General features: G+C 46.3%; 1 protein-coding gene across 1 annotated transcript in view; it reads left to right on the forward strand.

Moving 5' to 3' along the window:
* The window catches only part of LOC144733910 (voltage-dependent P/Q-type calcium channel subunit alpha-1A-like), a 184776-nt gene that overhangs the window by 88978 nt on the left and 75425 nt on the right, over nt 1–20373 (forward strand). Inside the window, exons 10-19 of the mRNA XM_078615915.1 lie at nt 29–85; nt 1519–1623; nt 4296–4505; nt 6203–6315; nt 6898–7010; nt 8278–8409; nt 9735–9807; nt 10692–10809; nt 14282–14349; nt 20045–20151. Coding sequence (XP_078472041.1) covers nt 29–85; nt 1519–1623; nt 4296–4505; nt 6203–6315; nt 6898–7010; nt 8278–8409; nt 9735–9807; nt 10692–10809; nt 14282–14349; nt 20045–20151 — 1096 coding nt within the window. The remainder of the gene's footprint in view (nt 1–28; nt 86–1518; nt 1624–4295; nt 4506–6202; nt 6316–6897; nt 7011–8277; nt 8410–9734; nt 9808–10691; nt 10810–14281; nt 14350–20044; nt 20152–20373) is intronic.

The following is a 20373-nucleotide window of genomic DNA, read 5'->3' on the forward strand; positions in this document are numbered from 1 at the left end:
TCGTTCGCCTGTCTGTTGCTGCCTCCAGAAGAGGTAATGTTGGCGGAAGAGGACCGGAACGCCGAGGACAAGTCTGCCTTCGACGGTAACAAGGATTGTCGGTTCTCAGAGTCGTCGAGGTGGGGGGGTGGGGTGGGGGGAGAGCCCCCACTTGACACCGGCATCTTGAGATGCAGCTGGCAAAACGCGTAAACAAAGGCACCATTGTAGGCTGGGATGGGATGCGGGATCATTTTGCCGTGCATGTTTGTGAACTTATGATGGTGGGGGGGGGGCAGTGGTGACACAGTGGAACAAATTGCAGTGCGCTCGAATCTGGTGATCTGGGTTTAAATTCCTCCCAATGTAACTGAAGCTGGCCTGGACCCCCCCACCTCCGCCCCCTTAAGGTTTACTCAGCCTAAAATGAGCACCAGGTGCAGTGTGTAAACATCGAGGCCCGGCCTAAAGGCAGAGGTGGGACTCCAGCGTGGTATTGTCCACGCCGATGCAACACCGTAACTGGATGGCACAGGAGGTCCAAAAATGACATGGGGCGTGCATTCATCAATAGTTGCGGCACTTTAAAAGCACGCAGCAGCGCACTTTTAAAGTGTGTCTCGGCGCTGTGTGTCACTTACACCAGCGCTTAAAAACCGGTGTGCTGTGAATTACAGGAGAGGAAACAACCTCAGGCAAGCCACTCCCGACCTCCCGCCTTCCCCTCTCCAGTAGTCAATGAGCATAGACCATCATCACGCGAACTCTCTGTGAGCATCTTCGCAGCGGCAGCTTTTGGCTCGCCATCGAACAAAGGCGGTCGCCGCATTGCGCGCTTTCAGATGCGTTTCTGCGGCCGTCTGGAATGTTCTTCCGATATTAGGAAACCACTGGTGTTATGGATTGAAAACTCATATCTTGACAACTGCTTTTTGTGCTTAGTTTGTTGTCCTTCCCCCGCAGCTCATATATATGTCTTCACCGGTGCTATATCCAAATTTGTGGTGTAATTAGCCGCATTGTATCATGCTTTTAATGGATGTATCAGAATTGTTGTGCTTGTAAAGGTGCTCGCTAACAGTACTGGCTCCGACGGTCTGTAATCCTGACACAAGGGATCTCTCTCATTTTGTTTAGTCTGTGTGACTAAATATAACAATGGGGGCAGTTATAGAGCAGTGGTTTAGCACACTGCGCCACAAACCCAGTGACCCAAGTTCCATTCCCGATCACGGCCACCAACATCAGTGCCGAATATCCTACCCGAGGTCAACTCGGCCTTAATTGAGTACCTGGTACGGTGTGTCAACATCAGCATTGGCATCGGGCAGCAGGGCACGGTACTGAGCACACCACCCCCTCCATGCTCCGTGCCGGCCTTCTTCAAAGGTGCTCGCTTAACAGCACTTGCCCCGGCAACCTGAAAAAAAGGTGACATGGGGGGGGGCTCTTTGTTTCTTATATAAATACACACACACACACAGAGTGTGAAATGAGTGCACTATACCCTGTATTATTATCGTTGGTTAAATGTAACAGTGCTTCGACGAGCGACGCTCAAGAAGAGTCGGACCGATCTGATTCAAGCAGAAGAGGGTCTCAATGAGAGGTTTTCTGACATCACATCCACAGGGAAAGCCTCGGGTGGGTTCACAAGCCGCATTGCTCCATCGAGCAGCCAAACATCCAGCCGCGTTAAACCCCCAATCCTCTCCGATGCGTTTTTTTTCCGCTTGCGCCGCGCGATGTTCAGTGCGACGTGGATCGTGAATTCACGGTCCAGCGGCGAACGGTGACATTCGGTTGCCGGGAGCTTCCTCGTGAAGTGGATAACAATCGAGATGATGCGATGGTATCTCTCGTGATGTCCAACGTTTCTCTCCACGTGCTGGGAGCTTCTTCAGGAAGTGGGTGATGATGATGATAATGATAATAATACCGTTAATAAGAAGCTCAAAGTGCATGGGGCGAAACGTCGGACATCATACCCAGACAAACGCATGGTGCAACCCGAAAGCCCCATCGGAGAGATAAACAGTGCAACCTTTGAAACCTACGCAGGAGCATTACTTACTTGCGAATGGAAAGCCGTCTCATATAAAACTGCGAGCGAGAAAAAAGCACCACGTTCTCAAAAAGTTATCTCCAACATTCATTCGATGTGCTTTGCCTTTGCCCCTGTTTCCTGCACTGCTTTTTTAAATGGTACATTCTTAACAGCTTCAGAGGAATCGAATGGCGCTCACCTCCGTTGACAGCCGTGACTGAGTCAGTCTCTGCAGCAGACAATCATTTGTTGACTTACTACAAAGTAGACCTTAACGCAGAAGTGTTATTTTAGCGAATTACCGACCGGAATGTTATCTCGTAACCTTACAACTTTGAGTCTGGCACTCTTTCCACAGTGCTTTCGAGCTAACTTACCTTTCGTATACAGAAATATACGGAAGATGCCATGCTGTAGTGGTAAGCACTGCACTTGCAATCCATACGGTTTGATCTGCCAGTGTGAGAGTTGAAACAACGGACCACGCTTCTCAAAGTACCACCACCCCACTCCTGTCCACGCCGGCAGTATACATAGGTACCACCGAAGCTAGGTGACGTGTGAGGACTCCCACTACCACTTCCAGGATGTCTGGAACAGCGTGGAAGAGTAGGCCAAAACAGCCTCGCGAATGGGGCTGTCTAGAACTTCCTCGAGCGGAGGCCCTTTCGCCAGCAGTGGCATGAGCAAATATTTGCAGTGATGCACCTTTACCTTTTAATATATATACGAGTTGTAGAGCAGGGCTTATTAATAGTGACAGTACTAAGTTTTTTTTTTTTTAGCAAGGCAGATACATAGCCCAACACACTTTTTTACGTACAGGATCTGGAGAATTGTCAATGTTGTTGGTTTACTCTCCAACACACCGGTGTGCTGTACTAGTAACGAATTGCTACGTTTTGTTTAGGTGACATTACTAATTGGCTGTCAGCTGGTGGCGGATTTAATGACAAATTTATATTCACGCGATCTAGAGGTTAATGTTGTTCAAAGATCATAATGCTACCACATTAACCCACAGCAGTGACACAGTATAGAGGAGCAATACCATGAGCGTCTCGTTTTGATATTGTTACTGTGTCAGTCATCATAATAACAAAAACACTCACAATTAACAGCCCTTCATCAAAGCACTGCTGCATAAAAACCCGGTCATGGGTATTATTTTCTTCTTCTTCTCTGAGCCATTAAGTGCAGGTCAATGAAGGGAGGCCCAAGACCAGTTAGGGATATCACTCGCCACTGATGTTCGCCGTGGCCAGGAATCAAACTCAGGTTATCGGGTTCATGACTCAGTGCGATAACCGCTGCACCACCGCTTCTCCAGTTGTGTCCATGTTATTAGATGTTTCTATGTATTGTCTGCGTGACACTGTTGAAAGAGGGCCTGACTCGTAATCAGAAGTACATCGGTTAAATACCCGGTCGGACTTCGTTATCATTTAGCGGTGGCGATCGTACGGCGAGTCTGGCTCTCCCGCCACGGGAACGTGAAATTCCCACCGCTGACTTGCGGCCACCAATGGAGATGAGCGCCACCGCATGCCTCGACTGTGCGCGGAGACACCGAACGCCTCCACATTTGATGACGTTCACGTGACCGAGTAGGCACACACCGGTGATTGATCGCATTTCATCTCGTTAGTTCACGCGATGTAGACGCGCGTCGAATCGTGGGTTTCTTCGAGCCCTCTATTGCTTCCGATAGATGCCAATAGATGCAAACCATGTCCTAATTTCGCATTAGATCATTGGAAGAAGGTAGAACTAACAATTTGTTTTAAATTGTATTTCAACAATAGGCCGGTACAGAGCACGAACCGCGACGCAGGGAAGGGGGCACAGAAACTTCAGGGAGAGAAGTCCCGAACTCTGACCTATGTGCTCCTGGGTTTAGAGGAGGGCATATGGGGGGGGGGAGATCGGGCTCGCTGCCCCCACCTAGGTAGGGACCGCGTGCGGGAGCAAAATGTACTTTTTATTGTGGAGGGGAACACAAGGCAGGGAGAACTTAAGAACGGATAGGGGGTAGAGGGAGCAGGGAGAATGATGGGGGAGAGGGGAAGGAAGGAACGGAGTGGGGGGGGATGCGAGAACTAACACCTTTTAGCAAGTGAGACGCACAATACAAATCGCAAAGTAACTCGGGGAGAATTAGATGTTGGGCAGGAGTGGCTGGGGGGCGGTGGTGTGGTGGTGGGTACGACAACCGAATGCCATCGGCCAACATCGTTCTCTGGCCGGGGACAAACTGTGCGCACCGCAGGCTCGCCGTTCGCTCGTGCGAGCATCGTGAGCGTCAAGCAGGAGACGTCGTCATACTTCCAGCGCAAGGAGAAGCGCATGCGCTTCTTCATCCGCCGCATGGTCAAGTCGCACACCTTCTACTGGACCGTGCTGTGCCTCGTCGGCCTCAACACGCTGTGCGTCGCCATCGTCCACTACGACCAGCCCGTGCTGCTCACCGACCTACTCAGTGAGTCCCCCCCCCCCGGCCGCTACACACAAATGAACAGACAAAGATCCCCCCCTCCCCGTATAGACTGCACAGGCTGTTGGGGCAAGTGCTGTTAGCGAGTGGAGCGGCGTGCTAACTGCTCCCGATATCCCTCCCCGAACCATAACTACACAGACACGCGCACACGCATACCGACCGAACCACACACGTGCCAGTGCTCCCACAAACACCGACACTCATATACACACACAATACAAAAATCCCCGTATAGCCTTAACAAGACTGTTGGGGCAAGTGTTGTTAGCGAGCACCTACAAAGGCCGGCACGGCACAACGAGGGGGTGGGTGGCCAACACTCCCCGAGTGGCGATGTTTACTACACACCGCACCAGGTACTCATTTGAGGCCGAGTCGACCTAGGGGGGGGCCATGACCGGTTCAGATAAAGGTCACCGGTGTTGGCCGCGAGCGGGGATCGAACTCGGGTCATAGCCGGGGTTCGTAGCGCAGCGTAGCGCAATCATTGCCGCACTCAGACAACGGCCACCCAGTGACGGATTATCCTCGGAGCACAAGTAGCTTACACATGCTACGGGTCCCGCACTTTGAAGGGCCCCACGCTAATGCTTTCAAGCTATCAATTCCGGTTCAGTGATTATGCACTTGCTCTATTACTATAGTACTATACTGCCTTAAACTTTTGTGAACGACTGGGTGTTTAAAGTTAGTGATTTGTCGTATTATCTGCCTGTATAGCAAATAAGAAAATACAAACTTGATTTGGAGCTTTCGTGACTGCAGGAATATACTTTTTGGTTCTTTCGGTAAAGTCACGTAGAAAGAAAATAAATTAAATCATAATAGAATACGACGTTTCGATTACAACACAAGCAATCATCGTCAGGTCCGAATGAATGAGAAAACAAACCTAGTAAACTTAGAAATATAATGCGATACAACACAGAGAGTCGGCTAACATAAGTCAACACCATTCATTCGTACCTGATGACGATTGCTTGTGTTGCAATCGACACGTGTTATTCTATTTTTTTTCTCTACGTGACTTTACCAAAATAAACAAAAAGAAAATGCAATTACTTTGCTATGCAAGTTAAAATGTGTGTGTTTGAATGTGTTTATTTATTTATTTAGGGCCCCTTGATAACATATGCTACAGGCCCCGCGCTAGCTTCATCCGGCACGACGGTGGTGTTATCGCCGCAGCGCTGTGTGTGTGTGCGATTTGGAGGCCGACGCGGAATTGCCGACGGCTGGCGGTGGTGGCAGCGGCAGGTCACTGGGACAAAAGCGCGCGGGTGTAGGTTAAATGGACCGAGATGACTGACAGATTCACCAACTGTTGCTCCCCCCCCCCCCCCCCCCAAACTGTGCCATCTGTGCAACACCGACACACAACACACACACACACACACACGCGCGCGCGCGTACAATTATTAAAGACAGTTTTATCGCGGGTGGGCTACCTGGAATGAAAACCCCGGATCTCAACTTTGCCGGCTTAATGTTCTCACCCCTGTGACACCTGGCCACCGCAACCAAACGTTGTACGTGCCAGCGTGCTGTGTAGTTACTCCGCTGCGCCAGCCCCTTCTGTACCACCCAATTGTGTCAACTATTTGTGCCCCGGTGCCACAGCCGTCTCTCTTGTGCTGCCCCCATTGTGCCATCATCTTCGCCTTCCCTTGTGTCTGCAGCCTACGCAGAGTTTGTATTCCTGGGTCTGTTCCTGTCCGAGATGCTTCTCAAGATGTATGGACTCGGCACACGCAGCTACTTCCACTCATCTTTCAACTGCTTTGACTTTGGCGTACGTGAATAATTTGACTTTTTTATTTATCAATCGTTGATTTTATATATACGGTTAATGTTTGTTTATTCATGGGCATGTAATGATTCGCCCCCCTTCCCCCCTAGCAATTTGATAAGTTGTCGCAGTTCGTGATGGTGATGCAATTCAACCAGCAATTAATAATATATTTTTGCCATTTTTACCGCATCTTCATGCTGTCTCCTTTCCTATTTCAATTGTATTCGCTCCATCGGTCTACTTTGTATACAATCTCATTATGCGTTGCTGTGCAGGATAATGTATAAAATAATATATTAGCAGAACTCCATTCTGTAACCAGAAATAAAAAAAAACACGTATTTTGATTCGAGCAAAAATGTTGGCTCGCATGAGCAAAAATGTTACCGCAAATATAATTGGCAAAACATGAAGATGAATTGCGAAATAATTCGTTCTTAGACCGACCGATTGATGCAGATATTTCAAGAATAACATTCAACTTTTTACCGATTAATTGTTACATGCCTATTAATAATAATAAAACAAGTAGCGTGCTATAATGTTAGATATCAATAAAGGACTGCACCGTTCTCTTTCCAGGTCATTATTGGCAGCATCTTTGAGATCATCTGGGCCATGATTCAGCCAGGAACATCGTTCGGTATTCGGGTGCTGAGAGCGCTGCGTCTGCTCAGGATTTTTAAAGTCACTAAGTGAGTGGCCGTCAGCCATGGGCGGCGGACTGGAGCAGTGATCTCTTTTTAGTTTTAGATTTAAATGCTTTAAACCCCCCCCCCTAAACTCAGCCAAAAGCCCCCTTCATATCCGCATCTCTAGTGTCTTCCTCCTCCCACTCCCAGCCCCGCCCACTTCCCCCCCCCCTCCTCTATATCTCCTCCCTGGCTCCTCCCCCGTCTCTCACCTATATAGCCCCTTGTTACAGCAGCTCTTTTGCCCACTTCAGCAACTTGTTTCTTGCTGTGGTTGTCCCACCTGATGATGGACGCTTGTGTTGCGCCCGAAACGTCGTGATTTATGATTTTATTTCTATTATTTTATTATTTATTACGTATTATTTATTTTTACCTACGTGACTTTACCGAAAAAAACCCGAGAGTTTAAATGCTTTTGTCATTTCACTATTTTATTCCGACGTGCTAACGGGGTCATGTCATGAGATGGATAATCCATTCGGATCTCTCACAGCAGCAGAGCAGTGCAACATTTTTGTGTGTCGTAGAATGGGCCCACGAAAGTGGATATCACAGAGATACCTCTGAGATCCCTGAAAGTGACCTCTTGTCTACACAGTCGATGGCAGCACTTACCCACCTCCTCTGCATATGAAATAAACGTCTCGTCGCACGACATTCAAGCCGAATATTTAATTCTCATGGCTGGAATTTAGCAAAATTAAATGCAGGATAAAAGTTAAACTGATGGTACCAGCCATTAGTGAATTGGCGAGTACCATCAACTCATTCCACTTGAGAACCCAATTTATTCACCGGTAACTACCTGGATTCAAACTCAGGATCTCAGTAGTGCCAGCTTGGCACTCAATGCTGCCGTACACATTCCCAACTGCCTGTAACACAGAGCTGCCAGGGATTTATTTAGAGCATTTACTTTTCATTTCAGTCAATCGCTCGAGCATAATGAATCTGCTCAAAGAGAAGACACGTTGCCTCCAGCCAAGAGCTATAGCAGAGAACACTGACTAGAGCTCTTTCTGCACTCCATTGTAGATCCACTGCTGGATGAAGTCCTTCCCATGCCACATCAGTTGTGGGCATTTGTTTGACCAGACTTCACCATGCTGGCCAGTGCGGGTTCGTGAAAAACTGGTTCAGATTTCACCTGCCGCAGATGTTAGCCGTGTCCAGGAATCAAACCGTGCTAACCACTACATACGTGCATGCATGTAAATACGTCTCACGTCGAGGGAGTCGCTGTCTTGTCGTTATCTGCAATTGCCAGGTACTGGGCATCTCTGCGGAACCTGGTGGTGTCGCTCCTAAACTCCATGAAGTCCATCATCTCGCTCCTCTTCCTGCTCTTCCTGTTCATCGTGGTGTTTGCCCTCCTGGGAATGCAACTGTTTGGCGGCCAGTGAGTGGTGTCCACCTTGCCTTGGCCTCGCCGCCACTAATCGATCGCAGTCGCGGTGGCGAGATGTTAACTCCCTTGCCTTGTAAGCAGGAGGTCGTGGGTTCCATCCCGATCCTGACGCCTGCTGTAGATAGGGAGTTTGCGTGGTCTCCCCGTGGTCGCGTAGATGTTTCTCCTGGTTCTGTGGGTTTTTACCTCTACATTTAGAAACATGCGTTCCGAGTATTTGGCTGCTAAATTTTTTAAAATAGTTTAAAGCTTCCAAATATTTTTCGTAGGCTCAAATCGAAATCCAGGGCGACCTTCCCGCAGTCAGCCCCACCCACATTTCAATGGCCACGCCCAGTCAACCACGTGCCATGCTCGTAGGCATCGGCCTCCTCAAATATTTCTGACATTGGCCACGTCTACTCATCTTGTCAATCGCCGCACACGATTCCCTTTGACGGTATCGTTCGTTGTGCATGTGGGCCAGAACGGAATTTTTTTTTTTTTTGGAAACAAAGAAAATATAAATTTTGACTTAAAACTGTCGCGACTGCAGAAATTCATATTCTTGGTTCTTTCAGTAAAGGGACGTACAAAAAAAGACAATTTAAAAATGAAAAGAATAAATAGAAAATAATTTTTATTTGATTTAATTTTATTATTTTTTTATTTTCTATCTACGTGAGTTTACTGAAAGAACCAAGAATGTAAAAGAAAATGTACATATTTTCGCAAATGCTTTGGCACACGGGTACGGCATTTCTGAAACCGCCGTGATTTAAACCATTTGCAAAATGAAACCACGCTTTATTATCTGCATCTGTGCTGCCTATGGATGTGGTTGCATGGAACATTGGATGGAGTGCATGCCCTTACCCGTATATATTTTGTTTCCATTTTTTAAGTGCACATCTCACCAGGGCACATCGCATTGCGGACAATGAGTTCAAAGTCGTGAATTGTAATCAAGGATGGTAGTCGACTAGACCCGTCATCTCTCTGTGGTCAAACAAATGTTCCGTTTCGTGGGAATTCTGCAGTCGTTTTCCTATGGCGAGACTGGACCCTGCCTTGATAATGTAGAGTTTCCACCGCAGGCTCAGGGCGACCAATGGTGATAATCGTCACCCCAACACACGTTTAAAATGCTCTTAGATGCGGTGGTTTGCTCTGGGCGTTACCGTGAACATCCTGACGGTCTCCATTATATTTTGAACAGATTCATATTTTGATTACATTTTAAACGTATTTATATAATAGAGATGTCTTCGCGAAGCTCGTACATGCCCGTTTCGACTGAGCGAGTCTAACGTTCATTAATGCTGCTCTGTCGCTAGGTTTAATTTTGAAGAATGTACTCCACCGACTAATTTCGACACCTTCCCAGCTGCTATTATGACAGTTTTCCAGGTGAGAGACAGTTTTTTTTATAAAAAAAAATATTTTATCATCATCAATTAATTAACTGAATTTTCTGCGGGATGAACTTGGCTCCGTTGTCTCAAATCAAATTTATTTATGAACCTGCTATATCTGGTACAGTCAGACTATTAGGTGCTATATTAATTGCCATCTGTGTGGAATAATTATTGATGATGATGCTGATGATGATTACACTGGGTCGGACAAATTATATTAATGATGTCAATGAAAATAATTTCAAGATTGTTGGTGACAGATCATGATAATTGTGACACATGTTAATTGCCCAAATCTCCCTGAATCTCAGAACCTCTGCAGCGTTGGGCCGAGTGAAACCACGCCATGAGAACACGCGTTAAGCCGAGGACTTACCGTACTCTGGTTTCCTCCCACATGCTGATTGACCAAACATCCCAATGCAATGGAAACGTCGCTGTTTGATTGGAGTAGTTGGCATGTGGTTAGTAGCCACAGCCTGTAGTGAATTGTATACTGGATATGTGGTGTCCAGGGTTCAGATATATGTTCCAGTTCAACGACCTGGACAGACATAGTTGACATTCATTCCTTGTAATTATTATTGGATAGTGGGACAGTGGTTAACCATTGTGCTGTGAACCTGGTGACCTGAGTATCGTTTCTGGCCATGACGAATATCAGTGGTGAGTCATATCTCGACTGGCCCTACCCTCCCCAAACCTAGCCCCCTTTCCCAACTTCACCAACCAGCGTTGATCAACATGGTGTAGTCAAGTGACCCTAATGATCGAAATGGCATGGGGGGAGATATTGATCCAAGAGTTTTATTGACAATAAGCCATACAATCTCAGCGATGGTTTTTTTTTACTCGTTGTATTTTCTCCTGTCCTAGATTCTCACTGGAGAGGACTGGAATGTCGTCATGTACGATGCGATAAAATCTCAGGGTGGCATCAATCGAGGAACCATTTTCTGCATCTACTTCATTGTCCTCACGCTATTCGGCAACTGTATCCTTTCTCGCAGAGAATTCATCCGAACTCTGCTTTTCCATCTTAAAGCAAGGGGAGCACATTCAATCATTCATTCAGGAGGTCCCCCCCCCCACCCACCTCCGTGTGTTCCCCCACCAGCTACGCATTTAGGATTTAGCACGCCACGTCCGGTCGATGACGCGCGATGCGCACGTGGCGTTCAAGACTCGCACTGGCGCACGAGATAGACGCCATTTTCTCACCACCGCTGGGGAGTATGCCCGCCTGGCAGGTGGGCTCCGATTGTCTTGGGAACCTCCACGGAGCTGGCTCGACGGCTCAAACTTGGCTGCGTTGACGACCTTTAACTGGGACACGTTGGGCTGCCATCGGAGAGAGTCGCGTGGTCAGTGGTGTCTCTTGTGTCGGTCAAGGCCGGGGCCTTATTTTAGTTGAAAATGAATAGCAGAATATTTAATACTGATAGGAACCACCTGGTTCCACCAGACTACAGGGGATTATTGTGTCCATCCGTCCGTCGTGCATCCAAAAATGGGAGAGGTGGGGCTGGGTGGAGAGGGGAGGGTGGGGAGGGGAGGGTGGAGAGGGGCTGGGTGGGGAGGTTGGGGCTGGGTGGGGGTGGGAGGGGTGGGGCTGGGTGGGGAGGGGCTGGTCACCCCGTGGTGCCCTTATAAAACTCAACGTTTAACCTACTCACGTCGGCTTGTGCCCGCTCTCACAGTCGGCCATATTTGCGGAATACACCACGCCGCCGTTGATCCTGGCCATTGACCGAGCAACCCAACGTTCCTACCAGCTCCCTCCGCAGGAATGTGTTAATTTTTAGTTTTTAAAAGTCTAAATCTCATCCAAACATACATTACACCTAACAAAAATAATGAGAAGGATACGGTGGAGGGGACAGAATTAGAGGGACTAAACTCTGAGTGTGTTAGGACAAGAAACACGCCCTTCTGGGGTTTTCTCAGAATGACCCAGCACAGGTTGGTCGTGGAAGCACAGTATTCGCTGGCTGGTGATGAACACGTAAGCAGTGTGTAACGGTTATAGTTCGGTAGTCCTTTCAGACGTAGTGTTCCCCTGCCTAAATGAGCTCGCAGTGCTGCTAATCTCTTGACACCACTGAGCCACAGAGCCAGCGGTGTCACATTGCCATGGCGGTGAGCCAGTTTCTCCTTGAAACGTCCACATTTTGAATGTGCGCGCCTTTTGGGGTTTATGGGGGCCAAGTTGTCGCACTATCAGGATTTGAACTCACGACCACCTTCCTATGGCGAGTTAATTGCTCTTAACCGGTGGCCCCTATGCAAAGGAATTATTTTTGTGGACCATTGATGAGATAAAAAATAAATATATATATATTGTATACATCATTTGTCTTTTTAATTGTTATTAAATGAGTTATAGTTAGGTTGGTAACACTTAGTCTGTGCCTCTCTCCAGTTGCCTGGGTGATAAGTAGTTGGCGAGACTTTGCCCAATCCTGGCCGAGCTGGCTCCACAGACAGTATAAATAAAAACATAGTTTTGATCCCTAGCCAAAGTCCAATCACCACTCAATTCAATACCATCCACAATACAGGTGTTTGGGTAAGATCGCGTGAATATAAATGTGTCGTTAAACCCGCCACGACCCGACACAGCCAATTAGTAATGTTTGTCACGTATACAAAACGTGCCAATTCGTTACCAGTTCACCACACCGATGTGTTGGAGAGTAAAGGCACAACATTTACAATTCGAGCAGTAAGTTTCGCTAGTAATTACAACCAGCATCATCAGGCCACAGCCAGAGCTGTTGAGAAATCCTCCTGTTTCGGACTTAATTATTGTCTGTGTTGGGTGGCGGCGGGTTTAACGACAAATAGATTTATGCGATCTAACCCAAAAACCTCTATTATGGATAATGTTGGTTTGGAAAGCCTACGTGTAAAATTCAATACGAGTTTGCTAGTGTTTAGTTTCCTAGGCAAATAAAGAAATAATCTCTAAAATGTAGGAAAATGGATTGTGGCTCCAAGCAACTCATGTAAGAAACATGAATAGAAAGTGTAGTCATCCCTTTAAACCTTCACAACATTGCTTTTGTGAAAGATGACATGGATAAATTGGTTCTAATTTATTTATAATGCGCTGTTTCTTTGCATTGTTAACATAGGAAACTCGAATTAAATGTTTCAAGACAACTTCCTACTGGGGATGCTTGGCCACTTCCTGAGTTAATCCTGCTTGTGTCTACGAAAGCAATGCTAGCATGTGATTCCCGCACTTAACAGTATGAGGCATGTCACGTGACAGTATGGGAGTGCCGTGATGGCGAGATGTTAACTACCTCGCCTGGTATGCAGGAGGTTGTGAGTTTGATCCCCACCCTGACGACTGTATGTTTGGAGTTTGCGTGTCTCTCTCTCCCCGTAGTCGTGTGGATTTTTTCTCCTGTTCCTCCGGTTTTTCCCTCCACATTTTGAATCAAAATGCGTTTAGAGAATTTGGCTATTAAAATTGCCACGTGATAAGCCACTTCATTGGGGTCGCTTCTGAAAGAAGAGCTATATAGCTCAGTGAGCCTCACCGAGTAAAATAAATAAATAAACAAACTGCGCATCAACTAATTGATTGAAATGTATTATTATTACGCACGTTCCACATGCGCCGAGCCATGCGCGGAGAAAATGTTTGTATAAAATTGCTGCAAATTTAATAACAACAATAATCAACTCCGTTGTATAAAACGGCTTTCAAATCTCTAAGCGTTGTGCATCAGAGATAAAAAAAAAAAGACAAGTACACACCAGTAAGGACCCAATCACGATACAATGAAACCAAAGATACAAGCAAAAGAGAAACATAGGCAACGGATTATTGTCGGTTGATCCCAGGGAAGCTGCGATACAAACTGGACAGCCATGCAACTTCGTGCTCAGGCCACTGGTGGTGGAAGGGCCTCCACTCGGACGAGCTCAATAGAGCCCCGACTCTGCTCACGAATATTTTGAGATGTTGATGCTGTATTAGGCAAGTGGAGATAATGGCATTGTAGAAAATGGGCAGAATAAATGAGAATTAATACAAAAGAGGCAGGAGAACAATAATAAAAGAGGATTCATTTGTTTAATGGAATCATGAACCCGAACCATGAAGTTCAAATTATTGGGAGTAAGAGGTGAATCCTGAGCAGCCTTCGAGATGGCAGCACAGGGGACATTCCTCGGGAACCTCTTAGTCGGTTTCCGTGTTTGTGATGTGTTTCGGGTTCTTCGCAACTGAAGAAGCTTCCAGAACGTGGGTGACGAAAACGTTGGACATCATGTCGAACAGCACAAGGCATGACCCGAAGAACGCAGCCGAGATTCCTCGGAACTATCGATAGCGCCCATCTCACAAAGGCTCCGTTTAGATGTGAGAATACACGTTTTTTGTCGATTTGCCAGCGGGCACGCGGAGGTGATGACCCGGCCGTATAGCCTTAACGAGCGCGCCAACTCAGACACTCTGCTCAACGTGTTCCTCGCCATCGCCGTGGACAACTTGGCCAACGCGCAGGAGCTCACGAAGGTGCGTGTACACCCCCCACCCACCCACCCCCTGGGACGGAAAGCGTTTCACCGGCTCGTTTAACAACGAGGTCCTCTGCACGTGAGCACGTGTGGCTGACGATGACGCGGCGGCTGTGGTTAAATATTTACGTGCCGTTTGTAGGGCCCCCCCCGTGTCGCTGTGCGTGTCTACCGGCATCTGTTTAAAAGTGTATGACAACTCAAGAAGATTGAGAGAGAGAGAGGTTCAGTTCATTTATTAGGTGTAGCCCTGTGAGCCATTCGGCTCTTGCAACCGCAACAAACAAAAAACAAAAACATGAACAACAAAAAATCTTAAAGTGAATATGTGACTGAGAGAACCCCACGCACGCGTCGATTTATTATTTATGGCCATCGTGACATTGGTATTGTGGTTTAATTTAAAAATGTTGCGTCAATCGTATGAAACGATTGGTTACATTGTTTTTCGAGTTATTGGTCGGGAGTTGCACCACAATTGCACACTGCAAGTGTCAGAATGTAATTAATTGTGGGTGCACTACAATACGAATTCGAAAAGGAACATATATTTTTCGCATTAAAATAATTCAAGGTTTAAAAGTTCTACATGCTGTGAGAAAAAATGGCGTGCAAAGTCACTACAAATATTTTTTTTTAAACTATTATAGCCTAAAATATTCTAAGCATCGGTCTGATTTAATAGATGGAGGATTTCTTGAAAAATGTTATATTACATCTTCATAAATATATTTCTGCAGAGCATCCCAGCTAAGACTATTTAATTGATTCAAGGATTGTGCTGCTCCACGCTAAGCCCAAAGTCAAGTGCCAGTTGAAACGTCAAAACTATTAAACATGCGCCCACTGCCAAGCCCTATCACAATGCTTTTTATCCATCACCCTGAAGATTCGGGGGTTGAAATGTCATGTCACGAGTGCAGCGACAATCTCGGTGGGGAAAGCAATTAGGAGGAAGCATAACTACACGGTCGGCTATGTACGGTGCAACAGAAGTTCAGCATACACACATACTTGATGCACCGGTCTCTTTTTAAATCCTTTATATTAAGTTCGCTTGCTTGCTTGCATGCTTGCTTGCTTACGACCGTGCAAATCTTTCGGTCGTTTTTTAACCCACTTCCCGTGATCCAATCGAGCTGACATTTTCCACACAGACTCGTTGTGCGTGACAATGAATTTTCGTGAAAAATTTTTTCCAAAATTTTACACTGTTTATGGAACATTTTTTAAATATTTAATTACCAATTGCTTAATGCTGCCAGACAATCATCTGACCCATAGGTGGCAGCCATCTCAAGCCAGAGGACGAGAAGACTCTAGCCGCCACGCATATAAAGGATTTATAGTGAAAAACTTTGTTTTTACGGGTTAATTTTTTTTTCTTTCTTTCATGAATTCAACCCGCAGATGGGATTCCAATAGAGGGAGCCGCTCATGAGAGAGCCCCTCTAGAGAGTGCTGTAGCCTCCTTACCCACACTGGCCGCACACCAGACGTGGAAGTATTCACGTGTCACCCCACTGCACATCGCCTGTCGATGGGGATTGACGACGGTGAACCCATGGGCAGAGTTTGACTTCTATATTTGGGGTGGGGGGAGCAAGGGGTTCGCTTTGTCCCTCACATGAGGAATCGCGGGTGCAGATGATTAATATTTTGTTCATCTTAATTGTAAACTACTGAAGATATCTGAATCAAGGTGTTCAGTTTGGGGGAGGGGCTCGTTGCCCCCCCCCCATTCCCTGCTCCCCCAAACTCCACCCATGAACCCCATTGCTGCGTGGACAGATGCAATAAAATAGTTTAATATATTTCAATATTTTTCATATTCCACATCCTCCCCGCACGTCACACATCGCAACATCGTGACGTTCTGGACGCAATTGCCGGGCACGTCGACGGCATATCAGGCACGCCGGAGTCATCAGAGTGAGGAAGGGGATGCTCCTTGGGCAAGGTGGGAGGGAGCGTTGGCCAGGTCATTGCCCTTCTGGTCTCAGGTATTTAAGACCGATCTAAGGTTTAGGCCAGTCTAAACCTTCCTTGTCTCTGAGATTAGAGCTCAGATTGCTCCAGTGCTGGGATTAGGCCTGATTAATTCAGCCGTTGTGTATGGGAGGGGTGGGGGGGGGTGTTCGTGATTCTTCCACGTACTCAATGTTTTTTTCTGGCCGCTACATTCAAAGTCCTTAACAAAACGTTCTGTTCTCGAGTCTGCCCCACTTCTCTAAGACCCACAGGGCAGTTTCCACACTTTCAGGGGCGATCTCTCAATTGCAAGTCAAATTCGCCGACCGGCAGCATCCCTTGATAATATTGGCAAATAATTAATTTGCTCACCCAAGAAAGCCTCACCAAGTCTACAGACCCGTTTCAGCAAAGTCGTCTTGCCTGGCCAAATGTTATGTTTTAAGTACTTGAATGGAAATGAGAGTGTCTGAAATTGACCAACACATACACAAGGAGGGAAGGAGGACCCACTGGTTGCCTTCAACATTTCTGGATTAGACGTCGCAAGACGTTGAGACCGAACAGCTATATTGACACACCAGGCCTCTACCGGCAAGTACTGGATCTCATTATCCTAATAGCACCAGCCATGGTGTCATGAATTTCGATTTAAAGCTTTCGTGACTGCAGGGATTCATCTTCTTGGTTCTTTCGGTAAAGTCACGTAGAAGGGAAGTAATAAAATAATAAAAATAAAACATAATAAAATAATTCTCACGACGTTTCGGCTACAACGCAAGCAGCCGTCTACAGGTGAAGAATGAGACACTGCCAAGCTTGGAGCTTATATATAAGCTGGGTTGGAGGTGGAAGAAGAGCGCCTTGACAAAATAATTTGCATATCAAGAGAAATTTAGCATATGCAAAAGGAATTTAGCATATTCCGTGAATATGCTAAATTCCTCTTGATATGCGCATTCTTTTGTCAAGGCGCTCTTCTTCCACCTCCAAGCCAGCCTATATATAAGCTCCAAGCTTGGCAGTGTCTCATTCTTCACCTGAAGACGGCTGCTTGCGTTGTAGCCGAAACGTCGTGAGAATTAGTTTATTATTTTATTTTTATTATTTTATTACTTCCCTTCTACGTGACTTTACCGAAAGAACCAAGAAGATGGTGTCATGAGTCACGAGTCTGTAACATTAATGTGGATGGTTCCGCGGTTATGGAAGTCTGACGGACGCAGCAGGGTGAGATGACGAAGTGGGTGGCGTACAACAGAAAGAACGTGAATGCTCACATTGAGGCGTCGATCCTACGGAGTGTAATGTCAAGAGGGCCTGGAACAAGCGAAGGGGAGTCGAACGGTGGGAATTGGCTACGGAAATATATCCATGACGGCACCCAAATATCTGCTTTAGATATTGGCACGAAGCCAAACAAACCCGAATTATTTATAATATTTTGACAGCGGCTTTTGGTTAACCATTGAATAAAGGCAACCACTTGCATCGCGTGCTTTCAGATGCGCTTCTGTCGCGGTCTGGAATGTTCTTCATTCTGATCGATATTAGGAAGCTATTCGCTTTTAAATGTAGGTTGAAAACGAATTTCTTTCGAACTGCTTTTTTGTGTTTAGTTTGTTGTCCTTCCCTCGCATCTCCGATTAGCACGGTTGTATGTATGTATGTTGAACTTCTTTGGCACCATACATAGCCAATGACACTAATCGGAAGTGGCTACGTACGGTGCAAAATAAGTTCGTACATACATATTAATTTCAAATGTATTTACCCAATAATTTTTTTTTCATAAAGCAATACATTCATAATACTAAAATACACTAAAACTATAAACACTTTTTTGTTGCTTTACCAGGTAAGGCTCACTGAGCTATATAGCTCTTTTTCAGAACTCACCTTGCCACAAATGATATCTCAACGAAGCGGCTTATCACGTGGGAATTTATCGCAGCCAAATACTCTAAACGTGTGTTTCTAAATGTAGAGGGAAAATCCGGAGGACCCGGAGAAAAATCCACACGATATTTGGGAAAACATGCAGACTCCAAATATACAACCCTTTAGGGTCAGAATCGAACTCACGACCTCCTACATACCCAACGAGGTAGTTAAGATGTTGTCAGTCGTTAAGAATACTTCACCGTGCTGGTCGGTGTAGCTTGATGAAGGGAGAGATAATATCCTGGGATCGATGTTTCTGGGAATTGAACTCAGGTTGTTAGATTTATAGCGCAGTGCTGTAGCCCACGTGCCACTGCTCATCCACGTACGGTATACAGCAGTAATGTCTCATAGGACATCACTTCTTGGGATCCTTCTTCATTTTCATAATGACATCTTGCAGTGAAAATATTTTGCTTAGATATATCATTCGGGTTCATAAAATACATTTACTTCAAAGTACGGTATTTATAATCTATCCATGCGTTTAATTGGCTATAGCCCTGTATGAGCGGCGTTAAACTATTTGTTCCAATACTATATTTTAGAAAGAAAAGTTTTGCTGGCTGGCTGGCTGGCGCACGGGTGGGTACGTGTGCGTGTTCGCGCACCGTAGGCACGACGACGATGTCACTCTCGTTCCACAGCGTTGAGACCAGTCCGTGCTTCTCCATTACGCCATTTATCCTGGCCGTGTATCCCACGCAAATGCGATCGAGGAGGGTGGGAGGGAGATCGAGGAGGGAGGGAGAAAGGAGAGGGACACCGAAGAGAGGGGGCAGGCACAGCGTGAGAGGGTTGTCAAATGGAGAGGAAAGAGAGACAGAGCAAAACAGAAAGAGGAGAGCGGGGGGAGGCGACAAGCAGCGGGGAGGGGAGGTTTCGGGAGGGGTTAAGAGAGATTGCGCTGGGAAAGGGACAGGTGGGAATAGAGAGAGCGAGAGGTAAGAGAGCGGAAAAAGCAGGGCGAGAGGTTGGGGAGACGGAAGTGGGTGAGTTCCACTGGAGGGAGAAGAATATTGAGGGAGGGAGAGGGTAGACGAGGGTACAGATGAATGGAGAAACAAATAGAAAGAGACAACGCGAGCAATCGAGATGAGTTGAGATATAAAGTACAGATAGGGTAAGACAAAGGTGGAGAGAGACAGGCCTCTATATAAGATAGAAAGTTTTGCTGGCTGGCTGGGAGGGATGGAACTAACGGTCATCTCTATGATGATCATTTTCTTGTTATGTGCATTTGTTTCTCTCGTTATTTATGTATTCGTCTTTTATTTTTTTTATTTGCTAAGTGTGAGTTTTGTTTTTCGTATCATCTGTGTAAGGGACCGGCAAATTGATGTTGCAGCGTTGTGGGATGACAATTGCATGAATGACGCTCTATAAAATGAATTCATACTCTTTGGTTCTTTCGGTAAAGTCACGTAGATGAAAGATATAAATAATAACAAAAATTAAATCACGACGTTTTGGAGGCAACACAAGCTTCCGTCATCAGGTGGAACAGCCACAGCAAAATTACTGATAATGGAAGCTTGTGTTGCCTCCGAAACGTCGTGATTTGATTTTTGTTATTATTTATATTTTTCATCTACGTGACTTTACCCAAAGAACCAAAGAGTATGGATCCTTGCAGTCACGAAAACTTCAAATATAGAAATGAACTCACTATAAGGACGACGCGGGCTTGCTTCGCACACCTTCATTTTGTCGCGCCAAGTGCCCTCGACGACTGTGTCGATTTTTAACGAGTGACTTGATCGCATCTGTCCGGCCAGGATGAGGAGGAGGAGGAAGAAGCGGCGACGCAGAAGTTGGCGATACAAAAGGCGCGCGAGGTGGCTGAAGTGAGCCCTATATCGGCAACCAACCTCTCCGTCAGCGCGTAAGTGTCCCACCGCTGTGTCGATGATCACTGCTCGACGATTGATTGTTGATTGTTGGAACAATCTTGATTTTCCCACTCCCCCCTATTCGTAAAAAAAATCTTCCTTAAACAAAAAACATGCTGAAGCAGAAGATTGGTGCCGGATACGGCTGCATTTTGGGAATGTGATTTGTAACTTTTTATCCTTGCCAGTGTCACGATAGTAAACATTTTACGTGC

The sequence above is a fragment of the Lampetra planeri genome, chromosome 49 (genome assembly GCF_965212315.1).
Source record: "Lampetra planeri chromosome 49, kcLamPlan1.2.h2, whole genome shotgun sequence".
Classification (NCBI taxonomy): Eukaryota; Metazoa; Chordata; class Hyperoartia; order Petromyzontiformes; family Petromyzontidae; genus Lampetra; species Lampetra planeri.